The 26,957-nt window shown below is 48.9% G+C and overlaps 1 protein-coding gene across 1 annotated transcript; it reads right to left on the bottom strand.

The window, feature by feature from the left end:
- Positions 1-199: 199 nt before the first annotated feature.
- Positions 200-26,732, bottom strand: LOC144610687 (afadin- and alpha-actinin-binding protein-like). Its single transcript, XM_078429573.1, has 13 exons — positions 26,684-26,732; positions 22,693-22,862; positions 18,107-18,322; positions 17,146-17,256; positions 16,758-16,893; positions 15,989-16,064; positions 14,577-14,757; positions 12,157-12,268; positions 9,599-9,735; positions 6,296-6,457; positions 4,854-4,974; positions 1,830-2,025; positions 200-377 (listed from the first exon to the last, which is right to left on the bottom strand). The coding sequence occupies exons 1-13, from the start codon at positions 26,730-26,732 to the stop codon at positions 200-202; spliced, it is 1,845 nt and encodes a 614-aa protein (XP_078285699.1).
- Between the last annotated feature and the right edge of the window lie 225 nt (positions 26,733-26,957).

The raw sequence follows: 26,957 nt of genomic DNA, 5'->3' as shown, positions 1-26,957 counted from the left end.
ATCGCTAGTTTCCCTAAGCAGTCTGAAGAAGGGTCTTGACCGGAAACGTCGCCCATTCCTTCTCTCCAGAGATGCTGCCTGTCCCGCTGAGTTACTCCAGCTTTGTGTGTCTATCTTCGGATACGGTCGCAATGGACCAGCGCAGGCATGTATTGCTTCTACTGCTTCCCGGCTGGTGGATGAGACTGTAATGGGGCAATTAAAATGGGGTGAGCAAGGGCCCAATGTACAAGGAATCATCGGAGTCGTTCGTAAACAGGGCCGCGCTCATCCACCCAGAGTCGCTCCTCGTTTGCGTGGAGGAATCTCGCTGACGGGTTGGGCTCTCCCGGACGCCGCAGGATCTCTTAAGCCGCTCAGTCGGTGTGATTCTGAAGCTGTGGGAAGAGCAAGGAGTCAAAGGAGCATTGGAAGACCCAAGATACACACCGAGGGAGCTAGAGAGAGCTAGATAGAGCTCCTAAGGAGCTAGATAGAGCTCTTAAGGAGAGAGCTGGATAGAGCTTTTAAGGATAGCGGAGTCAGGGGGTATGGGGAGAAGGCAGGAACGGGGTACTGATTGAGAATGATCAGCCATGATCACGTTGAATGGCGGTGCGTACAGGCTCGAAGGGCCGAATGGCCCCCTCCTGCACCTATTGTCTATTGGCACGTTGATCGGACATGGTGTACTCTTGCTGCAGTCAAAACATGCACAATTCCAGATTAAACCAGAGAACGCTATCGTAAGGAGGCTGTAGGTCAAGGAGACTCGGTCAAAGCAAACACAGTGAGAGAGGGTTGTTTTTGTTGCGTGATTTCCCCTGCCTGTACATCAGGTTCAAGGTTAGCACATTGAAGCAACATCCACACATATCAAGGAGTGTGTTTCAGGGTGGCACAGCGGTGGAGTTGCTGCCTTACAGCGCCAGAGACCTGGGTTTGATCTTCACTACGGGCGGGAAAATAACTGCAGATGCTGGTACAAATCGAAGGCATCACAAAATGCCGGAGTAACTCAGCGGGTCAGGCAGCATCTCTGGAGAGAAGGAATGGGTGACGTTTCGGGTCGAGGCCCTTCTTCACACTGACTACGGGTGGTGTCTGTACAGAGTTTGAATGTCCTCCCCATAACCACACAGTTTTTCCCCCCGGGTGCTCTGGTTTCCTTCCACACTGCTAAAACGTACAGGTTTATTGGTTTACCAGTCTGAAGAAGGGTCTCGACCCGAAACGTCACCCATTCCTTCTCTCCAGAGATGCTGCCTGTCCCGCTGAGTTACTCCAGCTTTTCGTGTTTATCTAAGGTTTATTGGTTAATTGGCTTCAGTAAATTGTCCCTAGTGACTGTGTGGCAAATGAAGTTCCTCTTATGTTGCAAAACATACTTGGCTAATAACGTATTATTGTGCTTGATTGTGACTGTGTGTAGGACTGAACTAGTGTACGTGTGATTGCGAGTCGGTGCGAATCTGGTGGGCCAAAGGGCCCGTTTCCACACTAGGTCTGAACTTAGCGGGCCAGGCAGTGGAATTCTCTGCCTCAGAAGGCAATGGAGGCCAGTTCGTTAGATGCTTTCAAGAGAGAGCTGGATAGAGCTCTTAAGGATAGCGGAGTGAGGGGGTATGGGGAGAAGGCAGGAACGGGGTACTGATTGAGAGTGATCAGCCATGATCGCATTGAATGGCGGTGCTGGCTCGAAGGGCTGAATGGCCTACTCCTGCACCTATTGTCTATTGTCTATTGTCTAATGGCGAGCAGCAGGTTTGACGGGAAAAAGTGAAGAAAGGGGAGGAAAGGTGTTGAGCGAAAACTTAGCACAGGATCAGACAGCGTTCATTAACACTCACCTCTGCTCTGGAATCATCCCCAAGGCATGGCACAACTCGTGGGAGGCGGGCAGGGAATACCTCCGTGAGCTGGCACCCCTGGGTGGTGCACCCTTGGGTGGTGGGCTTAGGGTGCCCGGAGGCCGGTGTGAATGCACAGACCACGTGGCCAGCCTGCGACCTACGAGAAGCGCAGATGGGCTTTCCTGATCTGGACCTAGAAATGCAAAGCATGTTATAAAGTCAGAAGGAATAGGAATAGAATTAGATTTACAGCGCGGAAACAGGCCCTTCGGCCCACCGGGTCCGTGCCGCCCAGCGATCCCCGCACATTAACACTATCCTACACCCACTAGGGACAATTTTTAAAAAACATTTGCCCAGCCAATTAACCTACATACCTGCACGTCTTTGGAGTGTGGGAGGAAACCGAAGATCTCGGAGAAAACCAACGCGGGTCACGGGGAGAACGTACAAACTCCGTACAGACGGCGCCCGCAGTCAGGATCGAACCCAAGTCTCCGGCGCTGCATTCGCTGTAAGGCAGCAACTCTACCACTGCGCCACCGCGACTGCCCTTAGGCCATTCGGCCCATCAAGTCTACTCCGCCATTCAATCGTGGCTGATCTATCTCTCCCTCCTAACCCCATTCTCCTGCCTTCTCCCCATGACCTCTGACACCCGTACTAATCAAGAATCTATCTATGCCTTAAAAATATCCACTGACTTGGCCTCCACAGCCTTCTGTGGCAAAGAATTCCACAGATTCACCACACTCTGATTAAAAAGATTTCTCCTCATCAACTTCCAAAAATAATGTCCTTTAATTCTGAGGCTATGACTTCAGTCCAAGACTCTCCCACTAGTATAGAAGCAAAGAGGTCCTTCTGCAGTTGTACAGGGCCCTAGTGAGACCGCACCTCGAGTACTGTGTGCAGTTTTGGTCTCTAAATTTGAGGGAGGATATTCTTGCTATTGAGGGCGTGCAGCGTAGGTTTACTAGGTTAATTCCCGGAATGGCGGGACTGTCATATGTTGAAAGACTGGAGCGGCTTGGCTTGTATACACTGGAATTTAGAAGGATGAGAGGAGATCTTATCGAAACATAAGATTATTAAGGGGTTGGACACGTTAGAGGCAGGAAACATGTTCCCAATGTTGGGGGAGTCCACAACCAGGGGCCACAGTTTAAGAATAAGGGGTAGGCCATTTAGAACTGAGATGAGGAAAAACTTTTTCAGTCAGAGTTGTAAATCTGTGGAATTCACTGCCTCAGAAGGCAGTGGAGGCCAATTCTCTGAATGGATTCAAGAGAGAGCTAGATAGAGCTCTTAAGGATAGCGGAGTCAGGGGGTATGGGGAGAAGGCAGGAACGGGGTACTGATTGAGAATGATCAGCCATGATCACATTGAATGGTGGTGCTGGCTCGAACTGTTCCAGCTGCTACGGTCACGCTGTCACGCAGTGAAAACAGAGAGGATGAGACGGAGTTTCTTCCCAAAGGCCATCAGGACTGTTAACTCTCATATCACCAGGGACTAATTTGATTTACTGTATTAATTTATTTTTTGTGTTAAGAATGTTCTTTCTATTCTGTTTTGTAGTTTAGCACAATCCGCAGGCTTTGCCACTTTCATTTCACTGCACATCTTGTATTTGTGTGTGACAAATAAACTTGACTTGTAGTCATCACCTCCGAAGAGTGACGAGAGTGGGTTTGGTCTGGTGGGGGCTTTGCCGTCTGTGGGCTTGAAGATTGCGTAGGCGGGTCACGTCAACAGAGGACTGTGGGAGGGCATTCCGGAGGGAAATTGTTTCAGGGAAAAAAGACTGGATGTAGGGAGTAGATGTGTGTTGTTGAACTATAAGAAAATAACTGCAGATGCTGGTACAAATTGATTTATTCACAAAATGCTGGAGTAACTCAGCAGGTCAGGCAGCATCTCGGGAGAGAAGGAATGGGTGACGTTTCGGGTCGAGACCCTTCTTCAGACTGATGTTGTTGACTGTGTTGTTGAACTACAAGATGCTGCCTGTCCCGCTGAGTTACTCCATCATTTTGTGTCAGAGTCTGAAGAAAGGTCTCGACCCGAAACGTCACCCATTCCTTCTCTCCAGAGATGCTGCCTGACCCGCTGAGTTACTCCAGCATTTTGTGTCTAACTTTGCGTTAATGAGAAAACCAACACAGAGCTAAGATTATGCAAGGAAGTTTAAAAACGAATGTGGCAGAAATATAGAATTACTGGCAAGACCCAGGGCTGCACGGTGGCGCAACAGTAGAATTGCTGCCTCACAGCGCCAGAGACCCGGGTTCCATCCTGACCACGGGTGCAGTCTACGCAGAGTTGGTACCTTCCCCCTGTAAGGGCTAACATTGCGAATGCAGCTATGTGGGTTTTATTGCAGGAGTGTAAAAGCTCCAGCTTGGATTATTCCTGGGGCATCCTGTTGTCAGCATGGAAGCACGGTTTATGGCTGATCGTATCCTCTGATATCAGCAACTGGCCTCAAAGCTTTGAAGTGTTAAGAAGAACATCTTGCCATATGTACTGCCCTTTGTTCCCAATAAAGAAGAGGTCACGATGGACACGATGGACACGACGGAGGTCCCGAAAGACACATAAAGATTTATAGGGCATTGTAAACTTGCCATATAAGGCAGTGATGGAAAAATACTGGCACATGTATTTAGGGTATAAAAGATGTGTAAATGTAAGCTTTCGGAGAGAGAGAGACTACACTAGTTTCCTGAGTGTTTCTGAACGCTCCGGTATCTAGGCTCCCTCCCACCTGGGTGAGTAGAATAAAGAGGTTCAATGATTTTGGTTGTCTGACTATTCTGTTAATAGGTCACCAACTACAACACACCTGTGACCGCTCGAGTTTCATCCCAGACTCCAAAAACGTGCGAGTTTGAGGGTTAATTGATTTCTGTAAATGGCAAATTGTCCCCAGTGTGTAGGATAGAACTACAGGCGTGGGCCTGGTGGGCCAAAGGGCCAGTTTCCGCGCTGTATCTCGATGACACACAGATACTCACTTGCCATAGCACAAGCAGTGCGTAGCCTCTGTCTAGGTTTCACTCTGCGCTCTCGAAACGGCGGTAGGTTAAAGAACTGCTCCTTTCTGAATTGTGCATGTTCCTCCTCAAACAATTTTCTCTAAAGAAATAACACAAGTGGTTAGAGTGGCTGGTTTGGGGGGAGGGTGAGGAAGTGGATCTGGGTTTGAGTTTCTGCAGCATCTCAAAACCCCTGCTCAGTTTAGTTTATTGTCACGTGTACCGAGGTACAGTGAAAAGCCTTTGTTGCGTGCTGACCAGTCAGCAGAAAGACAAAACATGCTTACAATCGAGCCATTCAGTGCATAGATACATGATAAGGGAATAACCTTTAGTGCAAGACAAAGATACTAGAGGAACAAGATGGACCACTCCGTTGAAATCGCCTATACTGAAGTGTAGTACGCAAAGGAGCGTAATGTCCGCCATTTTAGTAAGCAAAACCCGCCTCTCGCAGTGTAATCAGTGTTTTGGGGGAACAGTATGTGTGATGAGGCCATTAAAATGCAGAATATATCTCATCTATCAATTCACAGATTCTTGTTATTTTTCTTTTTAAATGTTTCTGCAAGTTTCTGCCTACTAAAATGGCGCCGTGACGTACCACAGTTTTTTGGGTCGAGTGGTCTATCTTGCTCCTCTAGTATCTTTGGTGCAAGGTAACGCCGGCAAAATCCGATCATGGATAGTCCGAGGGTCACCAATGAGGTAGATAGTAGTTCAGCACTGCTCTCTGGTTGTGGTGGGATGGTTCAGTTGCCTGATAACAGCCGGGAAGAAACTGTCCGTGAATCTGGAGGTGTGCGTTTTCACACATCTGTACCTTTTGCCTGATGGGAGAGGGGAGAAGAGGGAGTGGGCGGGATGAGACTCACCTTGATTATGATAGCAGGCAACAAAAGCTTTTCACTGTACCTCGGAACACGTGGGAATCACCCAAATTAAACTAAACTCAAATCTTGTGGCTGCTTGAGGTGTGTGTTTTCACACTTCTGTACCTTTTGCCTGATGGGAGAGGGGAGAAGAGGGAGTGGGCTGGGTGCGTGGGTGATGATGCCAGGGCCGGGCAGCAGCAGGGACTGGGGAGAGGTCCACAGCTCACGGCGGCGCAGCAGTAGAGTTGCCGCCTTACAGCGAATGCAGCGCCGGAGACTCAGGTTCGATCCTGACTACGGGTGCCGTCTGTACGGAGTTTGTACGTTCTCCCCGTGACCTGCGTGGGTTTTCTCCGAGATCTTCAGTTTCCTCCCACACTCCAAAGACGCGCAGGTATGTAGGTTGATTGACTGGGTAAATGTAAAAATTGTCCCTAGTGTGTGTAGGATAGTGTTAGTGTGCGGGGATCGCTGGGCGGCGCGGACCCGGTGGGTCGAAGGGCCTGTTTCCGCGCTGTATCTCTAAATCTAAAAAGAAAATCTCACCTCCCGACCCAGGCGGATAGCTGCCTCCGTGAACGATTCCCTCTCAGTCTTAAAGTTGTCTCTCTGCTCGTCAAACAGCTGCCGCTCCTTGTTCAGCCATTCCATTTCCTCCAGCAAGTCGGGACCTTGGGCCAGGTCTTCCTTCTCAATAGCCAGCTGGTCCTGGAGAAATAAAAACACCTCAGCGAGAAAAGCTTGCAATTCAATTTTTTTCAATTTAAAAATTAAGATTACAATGTTCAGATCTGGCATTAATCCCAAATTCTGGGGATCCCAAGTCTGTAGCTTAATTGGCCTCTTAATTTTTTTTTTTTAATGTGTAGGGAGTGGATGAGAAAGTGGGATCACATAGATGTACAGGTTTGTAGGTTAATTGGCTGGGCAAATGTAAAAATTGTCCTTAGTGTGTGTAGGATAGTGTTAATGTGCGGGGCGGCACGGACTCGGTGGGCCGAAGGGCCTGTTTCTGCGCTGTATCTCTAAATCTAAAAAAAATCCAAAACTAGTGTGAACTAGTGATCAATGGTCAGCATGGACTTGGTGGGCTGAAGGGCCCGTTTCCTTGTTACATCTCTAAACTAAACCAGAGGGATCTGTCCAAGGAGGGAAGTATTGGACGTTTCCAGTAGATCGTGCATTCGAAGGGAAGATACAAAGTGCTGGAGTAACTCAGCGGGTCAGGCAGCATCGCTGGAGAACATGGATAAGGTGACTATAAGAAAATAACTGCAGATGCTGGTACAAATCGATTTATTCAAGATTTTGGGTAGGAGGTAGAATCGGGCCGTGCGGGGCTAGGGAACTATGCGATTGGAGGCACTGGGGGGTAGATCGTCGGAGGTGATGAGGTCCGTGATGGTGCGGCTGATAAAGGTCTGGTGTTGGTCGGTGGGGTCATGGTCCAGGGATAGGTAGGAATGATTTTGGGTAGGATTTTGAATAAATGGATAAGGTGACGTTCTGAGTTGGGACCCGTCTTCAGACCGATTGCAGGGATGGGGAAGAGATCATACATGCTACGCTCAGCCACGTTCAAAGGGGAACCATGACCTTCACCCAAGTTCCTCCCTCTCAGCTGGAACCTGGAGCAAGATTAGTGCTACCTAAGATGGCCGCGGGATATTTCTCTGCTGGGCGGGGGTTTCAATGTCGGGAGCCACGACCGCCCCGACGTGCAGCAACAGCGGCAGCGACAGCGTGTTCGCCCGCCCCGGATCGGACTTATCATCAGCGGAGCCGGCCGTCTTCGGAGGCTGCGGGAGCGGCTGCGACGCGACGCGCCTTGGGCTTGGCCCGCTGTGGACCGTCCGGTGCGGCCTGCAACCACAACAACCTGGCTGCGGGCGAGGACAGCGGGAGAAGGGAAAGACATTGTGGCCTTCCATCACAGTGAGGAGAGAGAGGACTGGAGGAGACTCACTGTGATGGATGTTTCTTTGATGGATGTTTCTTTTTTGTGTGTTTTTGGGGTTGGGTGGTTTGAGTGCCTGTTTGATGCTTTTATTGTTGGACTGTGTTCTTGGGGGTTTTGGGGTGTGTGATTTGAATGCCTATTTAATGCTTCTATTGTTGGACTGTGTTTTGGGGGTTTTTTGGGGTTGGGTAATTTGGGTGCCTGTTTAGTGCTTTTATTGTTGGACTGTGGGTGATTGAATTAACATTTTGTTCAAGATGGCCGCGCCGTTGTGTTTGGCTGCCTGCCACTATGTTTCTTTTTTTCCTGGTCAGATGTGCAGCACTTTGGTCAACGTGGGTTGTTTTTAAATGTGCTATACAAATAAATTGACTTGACTTGACTTGACTTGTGCAGGGAGGAAGTGCAGATGCTGGTTCACACCGAAGATCAACACAAAGTTACAAAGTGCTGGAGTAACTCAGCGGGTCAGGCAGCATCTCTGGAGAGAAGGACAATAGGTGCAGGAGGAGGCCATTCGGCCCTTCGAGCCAGCACCACCATTCAATGTGATCATTCTCAATCAGTACCCCGTTCCTGCCTTCTCCCCATACCCCCTGACTCCGCTATCCTTAAGAGCTCTATCCAGCTCTCTCTTGCATGCATTCAGAGAATTGGCCTCCACTGCCTTCTGAGGCAGAGAATTCAACAGATTCACAACTCTCTGACTGAAAAAGTTTTTCCTCATCTCCATTCTAAATGGCCTACCCCTTATTCTTAAACTGTGTGGCCCCTGGTTCTGGACTCCCCCAACATTGGGAACATGTTTCCTGCCTCTAACGTGTCCAACCCCCTTAATAATCTTATACGTTTCGATATTAAAGTTTCGAATAAAAGGAATGGGAAAACTCCACACAGGCAGCAGCCGAAGCCAGGATGGAACGTGGGTCTCTGGTGCTGAGAGGCTGCCGGACTCTACAGCTCCAAGCTGGTGGCAATGATGTCTCCGTCTCCTCTTTCCTAGATTCGGGGGGCAGTTGCTGGTTTGGGAGGTGCAGTTGAAACAAGCCTGGTATATCTCAGTGATGGTTCCCCCTGCAGCCACTGTGTGTCAGTGGTGGAAATGGTGACCATTCAGTCTGCTGTAGGTTTAGTTTAGAGATACAACATGAGAACAGATCCTTCCATCCAACAAGTCCACACCCACCAGTGATCGCCCCGTACACTAGCACTATCCTACACACACAATTTATAATTTTACAGAAGCTAATTAACCAACAAACTTGTGCATCTAGATACATGAGACAATAAAGTACCATTGAAATACAAGATTAAAGTTCACTACACACAACTTGGGCAGTGGGCTGTTCTCTAGTATAAGAAAATAACTGCAGAGGCTGGTACAAATCGAAGGTATTTATTCTCAAAATGCTGGAGTAACTCAGCAGGTCAGGCAGCATCTCAGGAGAGAAGGAATGGGTGACGTTTCGGGTCGAGACCCTTCTTCAGACTGAGTCATCATTAGTTTAGTTTAGAGATACAGCGCGGAAACAGGCCCTTCGGCCCACCGAGACTGTGCCCACCAGCGATCCCTGCACATTAATGCTATCCTACACCCACTAGGGACAATTTCACCAAGTCAAATATCCTGCAAACCTTCACGTCTTTGGAGCGTGGGAGGAAACCGGAGCACCCGGAGAAAACCCACGTAGGTCACGGGGAGAACGTACAAACTCCGTACAGACAGCACCCGTAATCAGGATGGAACCCGGGTCTCCGGCGCTGTGAGGCAGCAGCGCTACCGCTGCGCCACCGTGGCTGGGAATGAGCTGGCATGGGCATGACGTGCTGAATGGCCTCCTCTGCTGTGGCCGCGTGGGGCCGGGATTCGCTGGAGCTGGGGCTCGTACCTGGAGGAGTTGCTGCTGCTCCCGGACAATCTGTTTGCTCTGCTCCAGCTCCTGTTTCAGCTTGGCCATCTCCTTGTCATGGTCGGTGGCACTGACCACGTGCTCGACCTCCCTGCCGACCGGTGACTTGGGGGCACCTGAGGGCAGAAGTGGTGAATGGTGATTTGAGTTAAACTGAAGCTGCCTCCACTCCCACCCTCACTGTAAGGGAACAAGTTCTTAACCACATTCCCACCATTCAGTGAAGCTACACTTCACCAACTCTTAGACAATAGACAATAGGTGCAGGAGGAGGCCATTCGGCCCTTCAAGCCAGCACCGCCATTCAATGTGATCATGGCTGATCATTCTCAATCAGTACCCCGTTCCTGCTTTCTCCCCATACCCCCTGACTCCGCTATCCTTAAGAGCTCTATCTAGCTCTCTCTTGAATGCATTCAGAGAATTGGCCTCCACTGCCCTCTGAGGCAGAGAATTCCACAGACTGAAAAGGTTTTTCCTCATCTCCGTTCTAAATGACCTACCCCTTATTCTTAAACTGTGGCCCCTGGTTCTGGACTCCCCCAACATTGGGAACATGTTTCCTGCCTCTAACGTGTCCAACCCCTTAATAATCTTATACGTTTCGATAAGATCCCCTCTCAAACTTCTAAATTCCAGTGTATACAAGTCTAGCCGCTCCAGTCTTTCAACATATGACAGTCCCGCCATTCCGGGAATTAACCTAGTAAACCTACGCTGCACGCCCTCAATAGCAAGAATATCCTTCCTCAAATTTGGAGACCAAAACTGCACACAGTACTCCAGGTGCAGTCTTTTCTTTTTTGCGCTGGTTTATTTTCACCCACATGTTTAGACCGTAATGTTCTATCCTTATTGTTTTGATGTGTTTATGCTTTATTCTTAATTGTTAACTGTGTGTTTGTGTTGTCATTTGTGAGCAGAGCACCAAGGCACATTCCTTGTACCTGCACGTACTTGGCCAATAAACTAACTTGGAAATTAATCAAGTCTGAAGAAGGGTCTCGACCCAAAACGTCACCCATTCCTTCTCTCCAGAGATGCTGCCTGTCCCGCTGAGTTACTCCAGTGTCTTACCTTCGATTTTCACCAGCACCTGCAGCTCTTTCCTACACATTTGGAATTAAAGCTATGTTCATAAGGTCATAAGTGATAGGAGCAGAATGAGGCTATTCAGCCCAAGTCTACTCTGCCATTCAATCATGGCTGATCTATCTCTCCCTCCTAACCCTACTCTCCTGTCTTCCCCCCATAACCCCTGTCACCCTTACCAATCAAGAATAGATCTGTCTCTGGATTAAAAATATCCATTGATGCTTCCACAGCCGTCTGTGACAAAGAATTCCATAGATTCACCACCCTCTGGCTGAAGAAATTCCTTCTCATCTTCCTAAAGGAATGTCCTTCAATTCTGAGGCTGTGACCTCTAGACCTAGACTCTCCCACCAGTGGAAACATCCTCTCCACATCCACTCTATCCAAGCATTTCACTATGTTGCCTTGTGATCAAGGGGAAATTCTCTGCCTCAGAAGGCAGTGGAGGCCAATTCTCTGAATGCATTCAAGAGAGAGCTAGATAGAGCTCTTAAGGATAGCGGAGTCAGGGGGTATGGGGAGAACGGGGTACTGATTGAGAATGATCAGCCATGATCACATTGAATGGCGGTGCTGGCTCAAAGGGCCGAATGGCCTCCTCCTGCACCTATTGTCTATTGAACGGAGACTTGCTGTTTGTGCATTTGGGCAGCACTGTGGTAGAGTTGCTGCCTTACAGCGCCAGAGACCCGGGTTCAATCCTGACCACAGGTGCTGTCTGTACGGAGTTCGTATGTCCTCCCACGCTCCAACGACGTGCAGGTTTGTTAGTTAATTGGTGTCGGTGTAAATGTAAATTACCCCTAGTGTGTGTAGGATAATAATAATAATAATACATTTTATTTATATAGCGCTTTTCATATACTCAAAGACGCTTTACAGAGATTTTGAGAACATAGGGAAATTAATAAATAGATAAATAAGTAAATAAATAAATGAACAGAGAAAGGAGACAGAAGGTGAGGTGACCTTCAGTGGTTGAAGGCAGTACTGAACAGGTGAGACTTCAGCGATGTTTTGAATGTGGTGAGTGTGGGGGAGTCTCTAACGGTTTGGGGTAGTGAGTTCCAGAGGGTGGGAGCAGCGATGGAGAAAGCCCTGTCCCCCCAGGATCTGAGTTTAGTCCGGATGTGGGGGGATAGGAGATTGGCAGCGGCAGAGCGGAGGGTGCAGGTGGGAGTGTGCCTGTGGAGGAGGTCAGTCAGGTAGGATGGGGCCAGGTTATGGAGGGCTTTGTAGGTTATGAGGAGGATTTTGTACTGGATTCTCTGGGGGATGGGGAGCCAGTGGAGTTTATAAAGGACGGTGTTAGGATAGTGTTAGTGTGCGCGGTGATCGCTGGTTGGCACAGACTCGGTGGGCCGAAGGGCCTGTTTCCGCGCTGTATCTTGAAACAATTCCCAGACAGGCCACTTTAATGAGATAAGGCACTCTCTCTTTACCAGCCATTCCTAGTTTTTGGAAATGATCCTTTAATGAGCTCCACTGCATCTGAAAGCCGTCTATGAGGTGCTTGCGGTCCAGATCATGTGATTCATCGGCGATTTCCTCTTCCTCCTGTTTCATGGAGGCAATACTTTAGAAGTTTGTTCCATAAGTTACCCCGTACAAAACACAAGGAACTCAGTGGGTCAGGCAGCATCTCTGGAGGGATGATGCTTTTGTTCTTCAGAAGTTACTTCAGATTCAACATTGGACTTTCAAAAGTTTGGAAACATTGCACCACAGAGCAGCAAGGCACAGTAACAGGCTCTTCAGCCCACAATGTCCAGACCAAATATGATGCCAAATTAACCCAAACCCCATTGCCTGCGTGTGATCCATATCCCTCCACTCCCTGCATATCCACCTTTAGTTTAGTTTAGAGATACAGCGCGGAAACAGGCCCTTTGGCGCACCAAATCCACCTCAACCAGCGATCCCCGCACACTAACACTATCCCAATCCCACTGACACTAGAAACAATTTACATTTATACCAAACCAATTAACCTGCAAGCCTGTACGTCTCTGGAGTGCGGGAAGAAACCGGAGCACCCGGAGAAAACCTACGCAGGTCACGGGGAGAACGTACAAACTCCGTACAGATGAAGAAGGGTCTCGATCCGAAACGTCACCCATTCCTTCTCTCCTGAGATGCTGCCTGACCTGCTGAGTTACTCCAGCATTTTGTGAAAAAAAACTCGGTACAGATAGTACCCGTAGCTAGGATCAAACCCGGGACTCTGGCGCTGTAAGGCAGCAACTCTACCGCTGCGCCACTGGGCCTACCCGAAAGACTCTTAAACAGCACTGTTGTATCTGCTTCGACTACCACCCCTCATGGCAGTGTGTTCCAGGCACCCGCTTCTGTACAAAGCTTGTCCCACATATCTCCTTTAAACTGGGCCCTGGGACATTAAGGGTCATCTGTCCTCCCCCCCCCCTCCCCATACAGATGCTGCCTGACCTGCTCAGTTCCTCCAGCATTGTGTGTGTGTGTGTGTGTGTGTGTGTGTGTTGCTCAGGATTCCAGCATCAGCCATCTCTCACATCTCCACTATGATACGGAAGATTCATTTTTCGGGGAAACGAAAAGGGTTCAACCATTTCCAGCAATGCTCAGGATGCGTCAACGTTTAACGCAGCTACATGGCAGAGGTGGTTACAAACCCCGCTGGTGGGACTCAGCGGTAATGCAAACCTTAGAGAGCAGTGAAGCCGCTGGTAGCAGCACTCCACACTATGGAAGGTGGCAGTGGAACGTCAGTCCACAACCCAATCAATGTTGACCAAGCGACAACCATTGAGAGCAGGATGCCACAAGGTACATAACCCCTCCCCTCTCTTCTTTCCCCCAATAAACTGTCCCGTCCCCCCCCCCCCGTGCATCATCTAGACATGGCGCAGCGGTAGAGTTGCTGCCTTAGGGCACCAGAGACCCAGGTTCCATCCGAACTACGGGTGCCATCTGTACGGAGTACGTGACCGTGTGGGTTTTCCCCGGGTGCTCTGGCCCCACATTCTAAAGCTGTGCAGGTTTATACGTTTAATTGGCTTCTGCATATAGTCCCTAGTGTGTCGGATGAGAACTAGTGGACGGGTGATCGATGGTCGGTGTGGACTTGGCGGGCCAAGGGCCTGTTTCCAAGGTGTACCGTTAAACTAAACTCACAACTATTTCTCCCCTCCCCTTCCTCTGGCTTCACAATTTGCAAGTCTTCAATCCTTTTGTCTCAGTCCTTCTCCCTTTTCATCTCTGGCCTTTGTCCAACCATCTGCCTATCAAAAATCCCCCCCTCCTGTATCCACCTATTACCTGCCTTTCACTGTACAAATACAGAGATACAGCGTGGAAACAGGCACTTCGGCCCACCGAGTCCGCGCCGCCCAGCGATCCCCACACTATCCTACACACACTAGGGACAATTTTTTTTTAACATTTACCCAGTCAATTAACCTACATACCTGTACGCCTTTTGAGTGTGGGAGGAAACCGAAGATCTCGGAGAAAACCCACGCAGGTCACGGGGAGAACGTACAAACTCCGTACAGACGGCGCCCGTAGTCATGATCGAACCCGAGTCTCCGGCTCTGCATTCGCTGTAAGGCGGCAACTCTACCGCTGCGCCACCGTGCCGCCGTGTACATGACAATAAACTAAACAATGCTTTGTCCTTCAACAGTTTTCATCCCCCCTCTTCCCTAGAATCAGTGGGATGAAACGTCAACCATCCACGTTCTCTGGAGCCACTGAGTTATTCCAGCACTTTGACTTCTTTAGGGGTACCAGAGGAATGAGCGAGTAGAAATAACAGCAGTGATTGTTACTTCCACGTTGGTTTCACCGTAGAACGCACGCGCACACACACGCACGCACGCACACTCACCACTAGCGACTGAAGGGAACCTTGTCGGCAGAGTTTCCCCCGAGAACCCAGAAACTCGCCCATCTCCCTCTTCATGCGGCTGAGAGCCCTCTTCAACTCCGCGTTGTCCAGGGACAGCTCCTTGAGTTGCATCTCGTAGTTACCGGCAAGAACTTTGTACATCTCCCCTTCCCTCCTGCGGTACACAGGAGAGAGTTCACGGAGATCAGAGCGTGGTCGTTGACAAGACCGGCCATCCCGCCTCTGCTACCTCCAGCCTCCGAGGAGAAAGACCAGCCACCATATCTACACCGCGCAGAATTTTTATAAACCTCTTTGACGAGGAATGTGGAGGAGTCACTGTGGTGGATGTTCATGTTAAAATGTATTTTGTATGTTCCATTACTTTTTATTGGTATGACTGTATGGCAAATAAAATTCCTCGTACGTTGCAAAACATACTTGGCTACTAAAGTACGATTATGATGCTGATTGTAGGGTGCACAGAGACAGAGCTGCTGCCCAAAAGCCCAAGGTTTGGTCCTGACTACCGGTGTTGTCTGTAGGGAGTTTGTACTCTCTCCCTGTGACTGCGTGGGTTTTCCCCGGGTGCTCCGGTTTCCTCCCACACTCCAAAGACGTGCAGGCTTTTGGTTCAACAGGCTTCAGTTACATTGTAAACTGTATCTAGTGTGCTGGATAGTGTTAGGGTGCGGGATGAGCACTGGTTGGCATGGGCTCGGTGGGCCGAAGAACCTGTTTCTGCGCTGTATCGCTAAACTAAAGCTAAGGGAGAGGAGAGCATGAGGGAGAGGACGATGGAGCAGAGAGGGGAAGGAGTGTGACCATTTCATCAGTTGACTATTATCTAGTGTAGATCGGGCATGGTGGCCGGCATGGGCAAGTAGGGCTGAATATAGACAATAGACAATAGGGGCAGGATGAGGCCATTCGGCCCTTCGAGCCAGCACCGCCATTCAATGTGATCATGGCTGATCATTCTCAATCAGTACCCCATTCCTGCCTTCTCCCCATACCCCCTGACTCCGCTATCCTTAAGAGCTCTATCCAGCTCTCCCTTGAATGCATTCAGAGAATTGGCCTCCACTGCCTTCTGAGGCAGAGAATTCCACAGATTCACAACTCTCTGGCTGAAAAGGTTTTTCCTCATCTCCGTTCTAAATGGCCTACCCCTTATTCTTAAACTGTGTGGCCCCTGGTTCTGGACTCCCCCGACATTGGGAACATGTTTCCTGCCTCTAACGTGTCCAACACCTTAATAATCTTATACGTTTCGATAAAATCCCCTCTCATCCTTCTAAATTCCGAAGGGGCAGTTTCCACACTGTACGCCTCTACCCGTTCGGATCTCTAGCACAGCAGAGGATGGGTTGACCGCAGCACACGTGGTGATGTGGACTTCCTACCTTGATTCAGTCTTGCCCGTTCTCCACAGCGAGCGGCGCCCATCAGATCGGCCAATTTGATTCAGGATGTCTATCGCTTAAAGACAAAGATACGCTGATGTTGTAGAAACCAGGAAGAGCAGGTGTTGGCCCGCGCACAGAGGTGCCTGGCCCGCGCACAGAGGTGCCTGGCCCGCGCACAGAGGTGCCTGGCCCGCGCACAGAGGTGCCTGGCCCGCGCACAGAGGTGCCTGGTCAATGCACAGAGGTGCCTGGTCAATGCACAGAGGTGCCTGGTCAGTACACAAATACACGAAGGAGCTCTTGGTGCTGCAAGGGATGCTCTGGCAATTGGTAGGGAAGAACTGCAGATGTTGGTTTAAATCGAAGGTAGACACAAAATGGTGGAATAACTCAGCGGGTCAGGCAGCATCTCTGGAGAGAAGGAATGGGTGACGTCTCGGGTCGAGACCCTTCTTCACACCTTCCATCAGAGGGAGCTTCACAGCCAATGACCCTGGAAATGTGTAATGGGACAGTGTAGAGGGGGCTTCACTCTGTGTGTCTGACGGGACAGGTTAAAGAAGGCTTTACTATGTGTCAGACCATGATCATGTGATGGGACAGTGTAGAGGGGGCTTCACTGCGAATGACTGTGGAAAGTGTACTGGGCCGGTGTAGAGGGAGCTTCACTGTGTGTCCGGGATTTCCTACCTTGACCACTGTATATTTGAGGGACTAATAACCCACGGGGAACTCCCCCTGCCCTTCCCCGGGAATGGTTACTCACACATCCTCTTGTCCTTCTTATCCATCAGGTGGTGATGCATCTTCTCCTTCAGTTTGCTCAGCTCCTGCTCCTTCCTCTTCACGTCATGCACATGCTGGGCCGCCCGGCTCGAGATGATGTTCTGCAGCTTCACCACCTGAATCAGACGAGGCCACCATCACCACCCCAGCAACCACTGCCCCAGAGCATCATCATCATCATCATCATCATCATCATCATCATCGTCATCATCATGGATCAAGCGCAGGCAAGTGGGACTGGTGTAGCTGGGACATTGCTGGCCGGTGTGGGCGAGTTGGGCCGAAGGGCCTGTTTCCGCACTGTATCACTCCGTGAAGCTAAGCAGATCATTCCCGGCCCTCCCCAACCCCCCCACCGGCCGGCTCACCTCCTCCTTGTTGCTCTTCAGGAGCGAGTTCAGGTTGCGGATGCTTTTCTGGGCTTGCTGGTCCTTGGCTTGAAGCGCAGCGATCTCCCGCTCCAGTGCTTCCACCTGCTCCTGGCAGAGAAACAGCACAAACTGACGACGGTCAACACTCCGATAACTGCAGATGCTGGTACAAATCGAAGATATTTATTCACAAAATGCTGGAGTAACTCAGCGGGTCAGGCAGCATCTCGGGAGAGAGGGAATGGGTGACGTTTTGGGTCGAGATCCTTCTTCAGTCTGAGTTACTCCAGCATTTACTCCCATCACCACCGCCTCCTAAACTATGACCCGTCAGCGAGTTTCACAAGCCCTTCGGCCCACCGCCCAGCGTCAGAGACCCGGGCTCCATCCCAACTACGGGTGCTGTCTGTACGGAGTTTGCACGCTCTCCCCGTGACCTGCGTGGGTTTTCTCTGGGATCTCCAGTTCTCACCCACCCTCCAAAGAGGTGCAGGTTTGTGTTCTAGCTGCCACCATGTTGTACTTCGTGGTCCGGTACTTGTTGTACCTTTAGTGACTCTGGAAGGACCACAAGTACACGTGTATAAAAGGTTACATTGCTGGAGCTCAACTCCAGGCTGTTTATTCCAAGGCCGCCTGGATCCAGAGTGACCGCCTAATCACACCAATCACTTATATACACAGGCATACAAAGTAGTCCTTGGATACACAAAGTAGTCCCAGCAATATCACAACAGTTTGTAGGTTAATTGGCTTGGTTAAAATTGTAAATTGACCCAATTGCGTGTAGGGTAGTGTTAGTGTGAGGGGATCGCTGGGCGCTGTGGCCCAAAAGGCCTATTTCTCGAAACTAAAACAAAAATAGACAATGTGAATAGCCACAGTCTTTCCGCTGGGGTGGGGGGGGGGGGGGGGGGGGGAGTGTAAAACAAGAGGGCAAAGGAAAGTTACAACTTACCTGTAAATTGGATTGGCTGCTTCTCATGCAATCCTGCTCACTGAAGGATTTAAACCTCGCCGATTCCAGTTCATCCACTCTGGCCACGTTCTTCCAATGTAGCTGCAGCAGGTCGTGCGTGCAGTTTATGAGGGCAACAAGGTTAAAGCTCGAAGCGGAAGTCTCCTCAAAACTATCATCAGTGAAGAGAGACGGCAGGCCCAAGGCAACCAGCTCCTGGAATATTCAATGGACAGTCTGATGAAGGATCTCAACCCAAAACACCATCCATTCCTTTTGTCCAGAGATGCTGCCTGACCGGCTGAGTTACTCCAGCATTTTGCGTTTATCTTCCATTATTTAATGGACAGTCTGATCGACACAAAGTGCTCAAGAAATAAGATTTTAAATTTTTTTTAAATTTTCTTTTAGAGATACAGCGCGGAAACGGGCCCTTCGGCCCACCAAGTCCGCGCCGCCCAGCAATCCCCGCACATTAACACTATCCTACACACACTAGGGACAATTTTGACATTTGCCCAGCCAATTAACCTACATACCTGCACGTCTTTGGAGTGTGGGAGGAAACCGAAGATCTCGGAGAAAACCCACGCAGGTCACGGGGAGAACGTACAAACTCCGTACAGACGGCGCCCGTAGTCAGGATCGAACCCGAGTCTCTGGCGCTGCATTCGCTGTAAGGCAGCAACTCTACCGCTGCGCCACCGTGCCGCTTTAAGAGAGGGATGGGGCTGAGCAAGTCAGACAGCACGCCAACAGTGCATGTTTAAGTCAAGTCAGCTTTCTCCACAACTGTGGGGGAAGGAACTGCACATGCTGGGTTGAACCGAAAATAGACACAAAATGGTGGAGTAACTCAGCGGGACAGGCAGCATCTCTGGAGAGAAGGAATGGGTCGAGACCCGTCACCTCCACAACTGGGACAAGCTGGAGGCAAAGCAAGTGTCGGCATCAATAGTCCAACTACTTGTCTCTAACCTTTGCTGGGCCTAATGTAACATCAGCAACCTGAAATGTTAACCATTTCTTCCTTCATGGATGCTGCCCGACTAGCTGTATATCCCAGCATTTTATACAACACAAGGGTGGCAGTTGCTGCCTTACAGCGCCAGAGACCCAGTTTCGATCCTGACTACGGGTGCTGTCTGTACAGAGTTTGCACGTTCTCCCCGTGACCACGTGGGTTTTCTCCTGGTGTTCCGGTTTCCTCCCACACTCCAAAGATGTGCAGGCTGGCAGGTTAATTGGCTTTGGTACAATTGTAAATTGTCCCTAGTGTGTGTAGGAGTTTAAGAAAATAGCTGCAGATGCTGGTACAAATCGAAGGTATTTATTCACAAAATGCTGGAGTTACTCAGCAGGTCAGGCAGCATCCCAGGAGAGAAGGAATGGGTGACGTTTCGGGTCGAGACGTTTCGGGTCGAGACCCTTCTTCACGGGGAGAACATACAAACTCCGTACAGATGAAGAAGGGTCTCGATCCGAAACGTCACCCATTCCTTCTCTCCTGAGATGCTGCCTGACCTGCTGAGTTACTCCAGCATTTTGTGTGTAGGAGTTTGTACGTTCTCCCCGTGACCTGCGTGGGTTTTCTCCGAAATCTTCGGTTTCCTCCCACACTCCTGACGTACAGGTTTGTAGGTTAATTGGCTTGGTATAAATATAAATTGTCCCTGGTGCGTGTAGGATAGCGTTAATGCGCGGGGATCGCAGGTCGGTGCGGACTCGGTGGGCCCAAGGGCCTGTTTCCACCCTGTATCGCTAAACTAAAAAACTAAACAAAGCAAGAACGAGAGAAAACAAATTAAGATCAAGATGCAGAAAGGGTGGGGGAAGGAGGAGTAGGACAAAATGTTCAAGACTGCTGCTCTGGTGGTGATAAGGTGCTGAGGAGCCAACTGGTTGATAGGTAAATGAGCACAGTTAAAGGAACTCGTAGAAGCTGTGCAAAGCAGTCAGAGCTGTAGGAAATAGACGACCTGCTCTGGTGAAAAAGGCCTTCATCATCACAGCTTTAAGGTAAAAGAGACAAAGTTTAAAAGGCGATAGACACAAAATGCTGGAGTAACTCAGCGGGTCAGGCAGCATCTCTGGAGAGAAGGAATGGGTGATGTTTCGGGTCGACACCCGTCTTCAGACTCAGTCAGGACCCAAAATGTCACCCGTTCCTTCTCTCCAGAGATGCTGCCTGCCCCGCTGAGTCACTCCAGCATTTTGGGTCTATCTTCGGTTTAAACCAGCATCTGCAGTTCCTCTCCACAAAGTTTAAAAAGAGATGAAAAAAATAAACAGAGGGTGGTGAGTGACGATATCTCCCACAAAAACGACACTTTTCTTCACGTCACTTTACATTTCTTTCCCCATCGAGTTCCTGACCTTTTCCTGACATCAAGAAGATTTCTGATTACTTTGTTGACATCTTGGGAGATTTAACATTTCCTCTCAATCTTCAATGAGGGGAACAACCTCGGGTTCTCCCACCTGCTCACACAATTCCCTGCATCAACTCTACATAACCTTTCCACGACACCTTTTCACTTCAGTCAGAAGATACAAGAGCTTGAAACACATTCCATCAGATTCAAAGGTAGACACAAAAAGCTGGAGTAACTCAGCGGGACAGGCAGCATCTCAGGAGAGAAGGAACGGGTGACGTTTAAGGGTCGAGACCCTTCTTCAGTCTGATGAATTCCATCAGATTCAAGGTGTGCAGGAAGGAACTGCAGATACCGGTTTAAGCAAATTTCTTGTCCACCCTAAGTTGGTGAATAGTTAACTTCTTTAACAAGCAACTTAAAGAAATGTCGTAGGTATTTATTCACAAAATGCTGGAGTAACTCAGCAAGTCAGGCAGCATCTCAGGAGAGAAGGAATGGGTGACGTTTCAGGTCAACACCCTTCTTCAGTCTGAAGAAGTGTCTCGACCCGAAACGTCGCCCATTCCTTCTCTCCTGAGATGCTGCCTGACCTGCTGAGTTACTCCAGCATTTTGTGAATAAATACCTTCGATTTGTACCAGCATCTGCAGTTATTTTCTTATATAAAGAAATGTTGTGGTAATTAGGTGCGGTTAATTGAAAGACTGAATGTCTTTTCCCCTCGAATTAGCGCTCCACACATGCATTTTGCTTTGTTTTCAAAGCGAAAGAACTGTATACTGTGAATTCACAGACATATTGATGGGGATCTAGCGTTCTCGGGTTAGAAAGAATCACGTGCTCCCACTGCCTCAAGGAGAGAACGACCAAGGAACACTACAGTAACATCGACACATCCGCACGAGCAAGCAATCAGATCACTGTTCACAAGTTATAGGAGTAGAATCAGGCCGTTCAGCCCATCGAGTCTACTCCACCATTCAATCATGGCTCCAGTTACCTCCCACACTCCAAAGACGTACAAGTTTGTAGGTTAAATAATATATATGAAAATAACTGCAGATGCTGGTACAAATCGATTTATTCACAAAATGCTGGAGTAACTCAGCAGGTCAGGCAGCATCTCGGGAGAGAAGGAATGGGTGACGTTTCGGGTCGAGACCCTTCTTCAGACTGAAGAAGGGTCTCGACCCGAAATGTCACCCATTCCTTCTCTCCCGAGATGCTGCCTGACCTGCTGAGTTACTCCAGCATCTTGTGAATAAATCAAGTTTGTAGGTTAATTGACTAGGTAAAATTGTAAATTGTCCCTAGTGTGTAGGATAGTGCGTGTGCGGGGATCGCTGGTCGGCGCGGACTCGGTGAACCAAAGAACCTGTTTCCGTGCTATATCTCTAAATTAACCCAAACCAAGAGTTATAATTTGATGGGCCGAATGGCCTAATTCTGCTTCTATGACTGATGAACATATAGATCACAAATCATTAAATCAAAACTGGAGAATACCACCTAAGGAACCACCTCTAATTTAGTTAACTGGATTTGACAGTTCGAACCAGATATTTTTGATCTGGAGATGCTTATTAAAATCAACATCATGAATAGGTTCACATCTTTTCTTCAGATTTACGTGCTGTATCTCTAAAGTATCCAAAAGTATTGCAGATGTCAACTTATTTATGTCAACTTAGATGTCAACTTATTTACATCGACGAAACCAAGCGCAGTCTCGGCGATCGCTTCGCTCAACACCTGCGCTCGGTCCGCATTGACCAAACTGATCTCCCGGTGGCCGAGCACTTCAACTCCCCCTCCCATTCCCAGTCTGACCTTTCTGTCATGGGCCTCCTCCAGTGCCATAGTGAGGGCCACCGTAAATTGGAGGAACAGCACCTCATATTTCGCCTGGGCAGTTTGCAGCCCAGTGGTATGAACATCGACTTCTCCAACTTTAGATAGTTCCTCTGCCCCTCTCTTCCCCTCTTCCTTCCCAGATATCCCTCTATCTTCCTGTCTCCACCTATATCCTTCCTTTGTCCCGCCCCCCTGACATCAGTCTGAAGAAGGGTCTCAACCCGAAACGTCACCCATTCCTTCTCTCCCGAGATGCTGCCTGACCTGCTGAGTTACTCCAGCATTTTGTAAATAAATACCTTCAAAGTATTGCAGCATCTGCAGTTCCTTGCATCTACTTTGGTCGCGGCTTACCTTGCTGAGGTAGGAGAGGCACTCCTCTATGTTGTCCGCCCAGCAGAACGCACTTTGGCTGATGACATTCTGAAGTGCTTGCACTGGGGAACAGTGAAGGGTGAAGGTACTGCCCATGGAGAACGGTGAAGCAGATTGAGAGACGCACCTAAACACAAAACTCTTCGCATCTACAGACAGAACAAAACGAAAAGGTCACAGTAAACCACACCAGCGCCTCTACTTCCTTACAAGGCTTAAGAAGTTCAGCATGTCCCCCTACAACTCTCACCAACTTCTACAAATGCTCCGTAGAAAGCATTTTTTCCGGATGCATCACAACTTGGTTCGGGAACAGCTCCATCCAAGACCGCGAGAAAAGTGCAGCAAATTGTGGACGCAGCCCAGACCACCACAGAAACCGACCTCCCTTCCATTGACTCCGTTTATTGACTTCAAATTTCCTTCGAAATTCTGAGAAACAATCTTCTCAAATACCAGGAAGCAGTAAAGTCTGCTAGAGCACAATACTTCTCCGACCTTATTTCCAAAAACTCTCATAACTCCAAGGTCCTATTTAGAACAATTACCTCTGTCATATGTCCCGCCCCCAGTACCAGCTTAGTTGGGTCCCCTGCTAAGTGCGAAGAATTCGCTAAATTTTTCACCAACAAAGTTGAGAACATTAGAATGAACATTTCCCCTCCCACCCATGACCTAGCTGTCTCACTAGTCTGTTCATCTAAATTGGACTGCTTCCAACCCGTCACTCTATCCTCCCTTGCAAAGCTTGTCTCCGCTATGAAACCTGCAACCTGCCCCCTTGATCCAGCCCCCACTGCCATTCTGAAGGATGTCATTGCAATAGCCGGTCCCAGCATCCTCTCTATTATCAACAGTTCTCTGGCCACTGGCACTGTTCCAACCAGTTTCAAGCACGCGGTGGTCCAGCCCCTACTGAAAAAACCTAACCTAGACCCCACCTTGCCTAGCAACTACAGACCCATTTCCAAACTGCCATTCCTGTCAAAAGTCCTTGAAAAGGCAATTCTAAACCAATTAGTGCCCTACCTGCACCAAAACACCATCCTGGAAAGTTTCCAGTCAGGTTTCAGAGCCCACCACAGCACAGAGTCTGCCTTATTGAAGGTACACAACGACCTGCTTCTCGCCATCGACACCGGCGACTGTGCAATCCTGCTCCTTCTCGACCTCAGCGCAGCGTTCGATACAGTGGACCACACCATCCTTATTGACCGTCTCCGGTACGCGGTTGGCATTGATGGCACTGCCCTGAGCTGGTTCGCTTCGTACCTCAAAGATAGGAGTTTCGCCATCAACATAGGCAGTTATTCCTCTGCTCCAGCTAGCCTCTCCTGCGGAGTTCCACAAGGCTCCATCCTAGGCCCCATTCTCTTCTCTCTATACATGCTCCCCCTTGGCCAAATCATTCAAAGGCATGGCATTTCTTTCCACTGCTATGCCGATGACACTCAGCTTTACCTCCCCCTGAAACCCAACAACCAGTCAAATTTAAACAGCCTCTTACACTGCCTTGAGGACATAAAATGTTGGATGGCACAGAACTGTAGCGCAGGTAGCGCAGCAGTAGAGTTGCTGCTTTACAGCGAATGCAGCGCCGGAGACTCAGGTTCGATCCTGACTACGGGTGCTGCACTGTAAGGAGTTTGTACGTTCTCCCCGTGACCTGCGTGGGTTTTCTCCGAGATCTTCGGTTTCCTCCCACACTCCAAAGACGTACAGGTATGTAGGTTAATTGGCTGGGTAAATGTAAAAATTGTCCCTAGTGGGTGTAGGATAGTGTTAATGTACGGGGATCGCTGGGCGGCACGGACTTGGAGGGCCGAAAAGGCCTGTTTCCGGCTGTATAGATATGATATGATGATGATAGAACTTCCTCCAATTAAATGAGAGCAAGTCTGAGGTCATCCTATTCGGCTCCCCCGACTCCATCAAATTGATAACAGGCAGTCTTGGAAGTCTATCCTGCTTAGTCAAACCGCATGTCAAAAACCTCGGCATGATATTTGACTCTGCATTAAAATTTGATAAGCAAGTCAACGCTGTGGTAAAAGCCAGCTTCTTCCAACTTCGAACCATAGCTAAAATCAAACCTTTCCTCCAATTCGACGACACAGAAAAAATCATTCACGCTTTCATTTCCTCCCGCCTAGACTACTGCAACTCCCTATACACTGGGATCAGCCAATCTTCCCTGTCCCGCCTGCAACTGGTCCAAAACGCCGCAGCGAGACTCCTGACGGGTACCCGTAAAAGGGACCACATCACCCCGATTCTGGCCTCTCTCCACTGGCTCCCTGTACGGTACAGAATCAACTTCAAGCTCCTCCTATTCACGTACAAAGCCCTAAATGGACACTCCCCCCCCTACATCAAAAATCTTCTAACCCCCCTCTCTAACTCCAGGTCCCTCAGGTCGGCCGACTTGGGGCTACTCACTATCCCGCGGTCTAGGCTTAAGCTCAGGGGTGACCGCGCTTTTGCGGTTGCAGCTCCTAGACTGTGGAACAGCATCCCTCTCCCCATCAGAACTGCCCCCTCCATCGACTCCTTTAAGTCCAGGCTCAAAACCTATTTCTACTCCCTAGCGTTTGAGGCTCATTGAGGAGGCGCTGTGAACTGTTTGCGTGCTACTGTATGTTTCATTTTTTTTCCATTGGAACCTAATCAGATGTACAGCACTTTGGTTAACGTGGGTTGTTTTTAAATGTGCTATACAAATAAAATTGACTTGACTTGACTTGACTTGTACCTCACGCTGCCTCGGCAAGGCCCGCAGCATAATCAAGGACGAGTCGCACCCTGGCCACTCCTTCTCCCCTCTGGCAAAACGTACAAAAGTATAAAAACACACACCTCCAGATTCAGGGACAGTTTCTTCCCAGCTGTTATCAGGCAACTGAACCATCCTACCACAACCAGAGAGCAGTGCTGAACTACTGAAGAAGGATCTCGACCCGAAACGTCACCCATTCCTTCTTTCCCGAGATGCTGCCTAATCCGCTGAGTTACTCCAGCATTGTGTCTACCCACTATCTACCTACGAAACAATAGAATTTTATTCATCCCAGGAGGGAAATTAATTTGACAGCAGTCACCTCATTGCTGACCCTCGGACTTTACTTGATCGGACTTTGCTGACTTTACCTTGCACTAAACGTTACTCCCTTATTACGTATCTGTACAATGTAAATGACCCGATTGTAATCATGTGTTGGCTTTCTGCTGTCAGGATAGCACGCAACAAAAACTTTTCACTCTGCCTCACTTTACCACTGCATACGTGACAATAAACTAAAGTGAAGGGAGTAAACTTTTGGCCCAAATTCCTAGGTACGACATTTGCACAGGTAGTAGAGCTGCCTAGTAGCACAGTGGTAGATGATTCCACCTTTCACCCCCTCTTCTACAATCAGTGGACTCAATGTTGTCTGGCTGTTATCAGGCAACTGAACTGTCTGATTATCTATAGAAAGCAGTCCTCGCCTACCATCTACCTCATTGGAGACCCTCTAACGATCTTTAATTGGTCTTTATCTTGTACTAAATATTATTACCTTCATCCTCTCCAGGGCAGAGGGCAGAGGGCAGGGGGAAGAGAGATGAAAACAACTCATTTGTGAAACAAAATGCCAAGAACCCAGGATTATCATTATTGGCACAGTATACACCTCAGAATATCTCAACACAAACTCAGCCTTGAAAATAGGATGTGTTCAAGCGTGGACGGCTTGATTGTAATAATGTACGGTCTTTCTGCTGACCGGTTAACACACAGCAAAAAAGCTTTGTGCTGAACCTCGGTACAATAAACTAAACATTGGAATTTTCTGTAGCACCAACTAACTGCTACAATGCTGCATAAAAGAATTCTGCTTCAATTGATTACAAATTCCACAAGGGTGAACAGAACTATAGAAATAAGTGTCATTTCTTTGAAAACTATTTTTAAAAATGGACAAAAACTTACCTGGGGTATTCTCTGCCTCGGCAAAAGACAAGTTTTTCCAGTTACTCATCTTCCCGATTTGTCATCCAACTTTCCCAAAGACAAAAAAAAAAGGATTATTTTACTGGAAATGAACAAATAAAAAAAAAAGACACAAAGTGCTGGAGTAACTCAGGAGGCCAGGCAGCATCTTTGGAGAATATGGATAGGCGACGTGTCGGGTCATACCCTTTTTCAGACTGAAGGAACTTCACCTATCCATGTTCTCCAGAAATGCTGCCTGACCTGCTGATAC

This window comes from Rhinoraja longicauda, chromosome 37 (genome assembly GCF_053455715.1).
Source record: "Rhinoraja longicauda isolate Sanriku21f chromosome 37, sRhiLon1.1, whole genome shotgun sequence".
Classification (NCBI taxonomy): domain Eukaryota; kingdom Metazoa; phylum Chordata; class Chondrichthyes; order Rajiformes; family Arhynchobatidae; genus Rhinoraja; species Rhinoraja longicauda.
This window is presented reverse-complemented; position numbering and strand designations above follow the sequence as displayed.

Excerpts from the sequence above, each read along its gene's own strand:
- LOC144610687 (XM_078429573.1), bottom strand. The coding sequence starts at position 26,732 with ATGAGTAACTGGAAAAACTTGTCTTTTGCCGAGGCAGAGAATACCCCA. Across the intron at positions 22,863-26,683 it reads CGAGGCAGAGAATACCCCAG|ATGCGAAGAGTTTTGTGTTT; the intron begins GTAAGTTTTTGT and ends TTCTGTCTGTAG. Across the intron at positions 9,736-12,156 it reads CCAAAAACTAGGAATGGCTG|GTGCCCCCAAGTCACCGGTC; the intron begins GTAAAGAGAGAG and ends TTCTGCCCTCAG.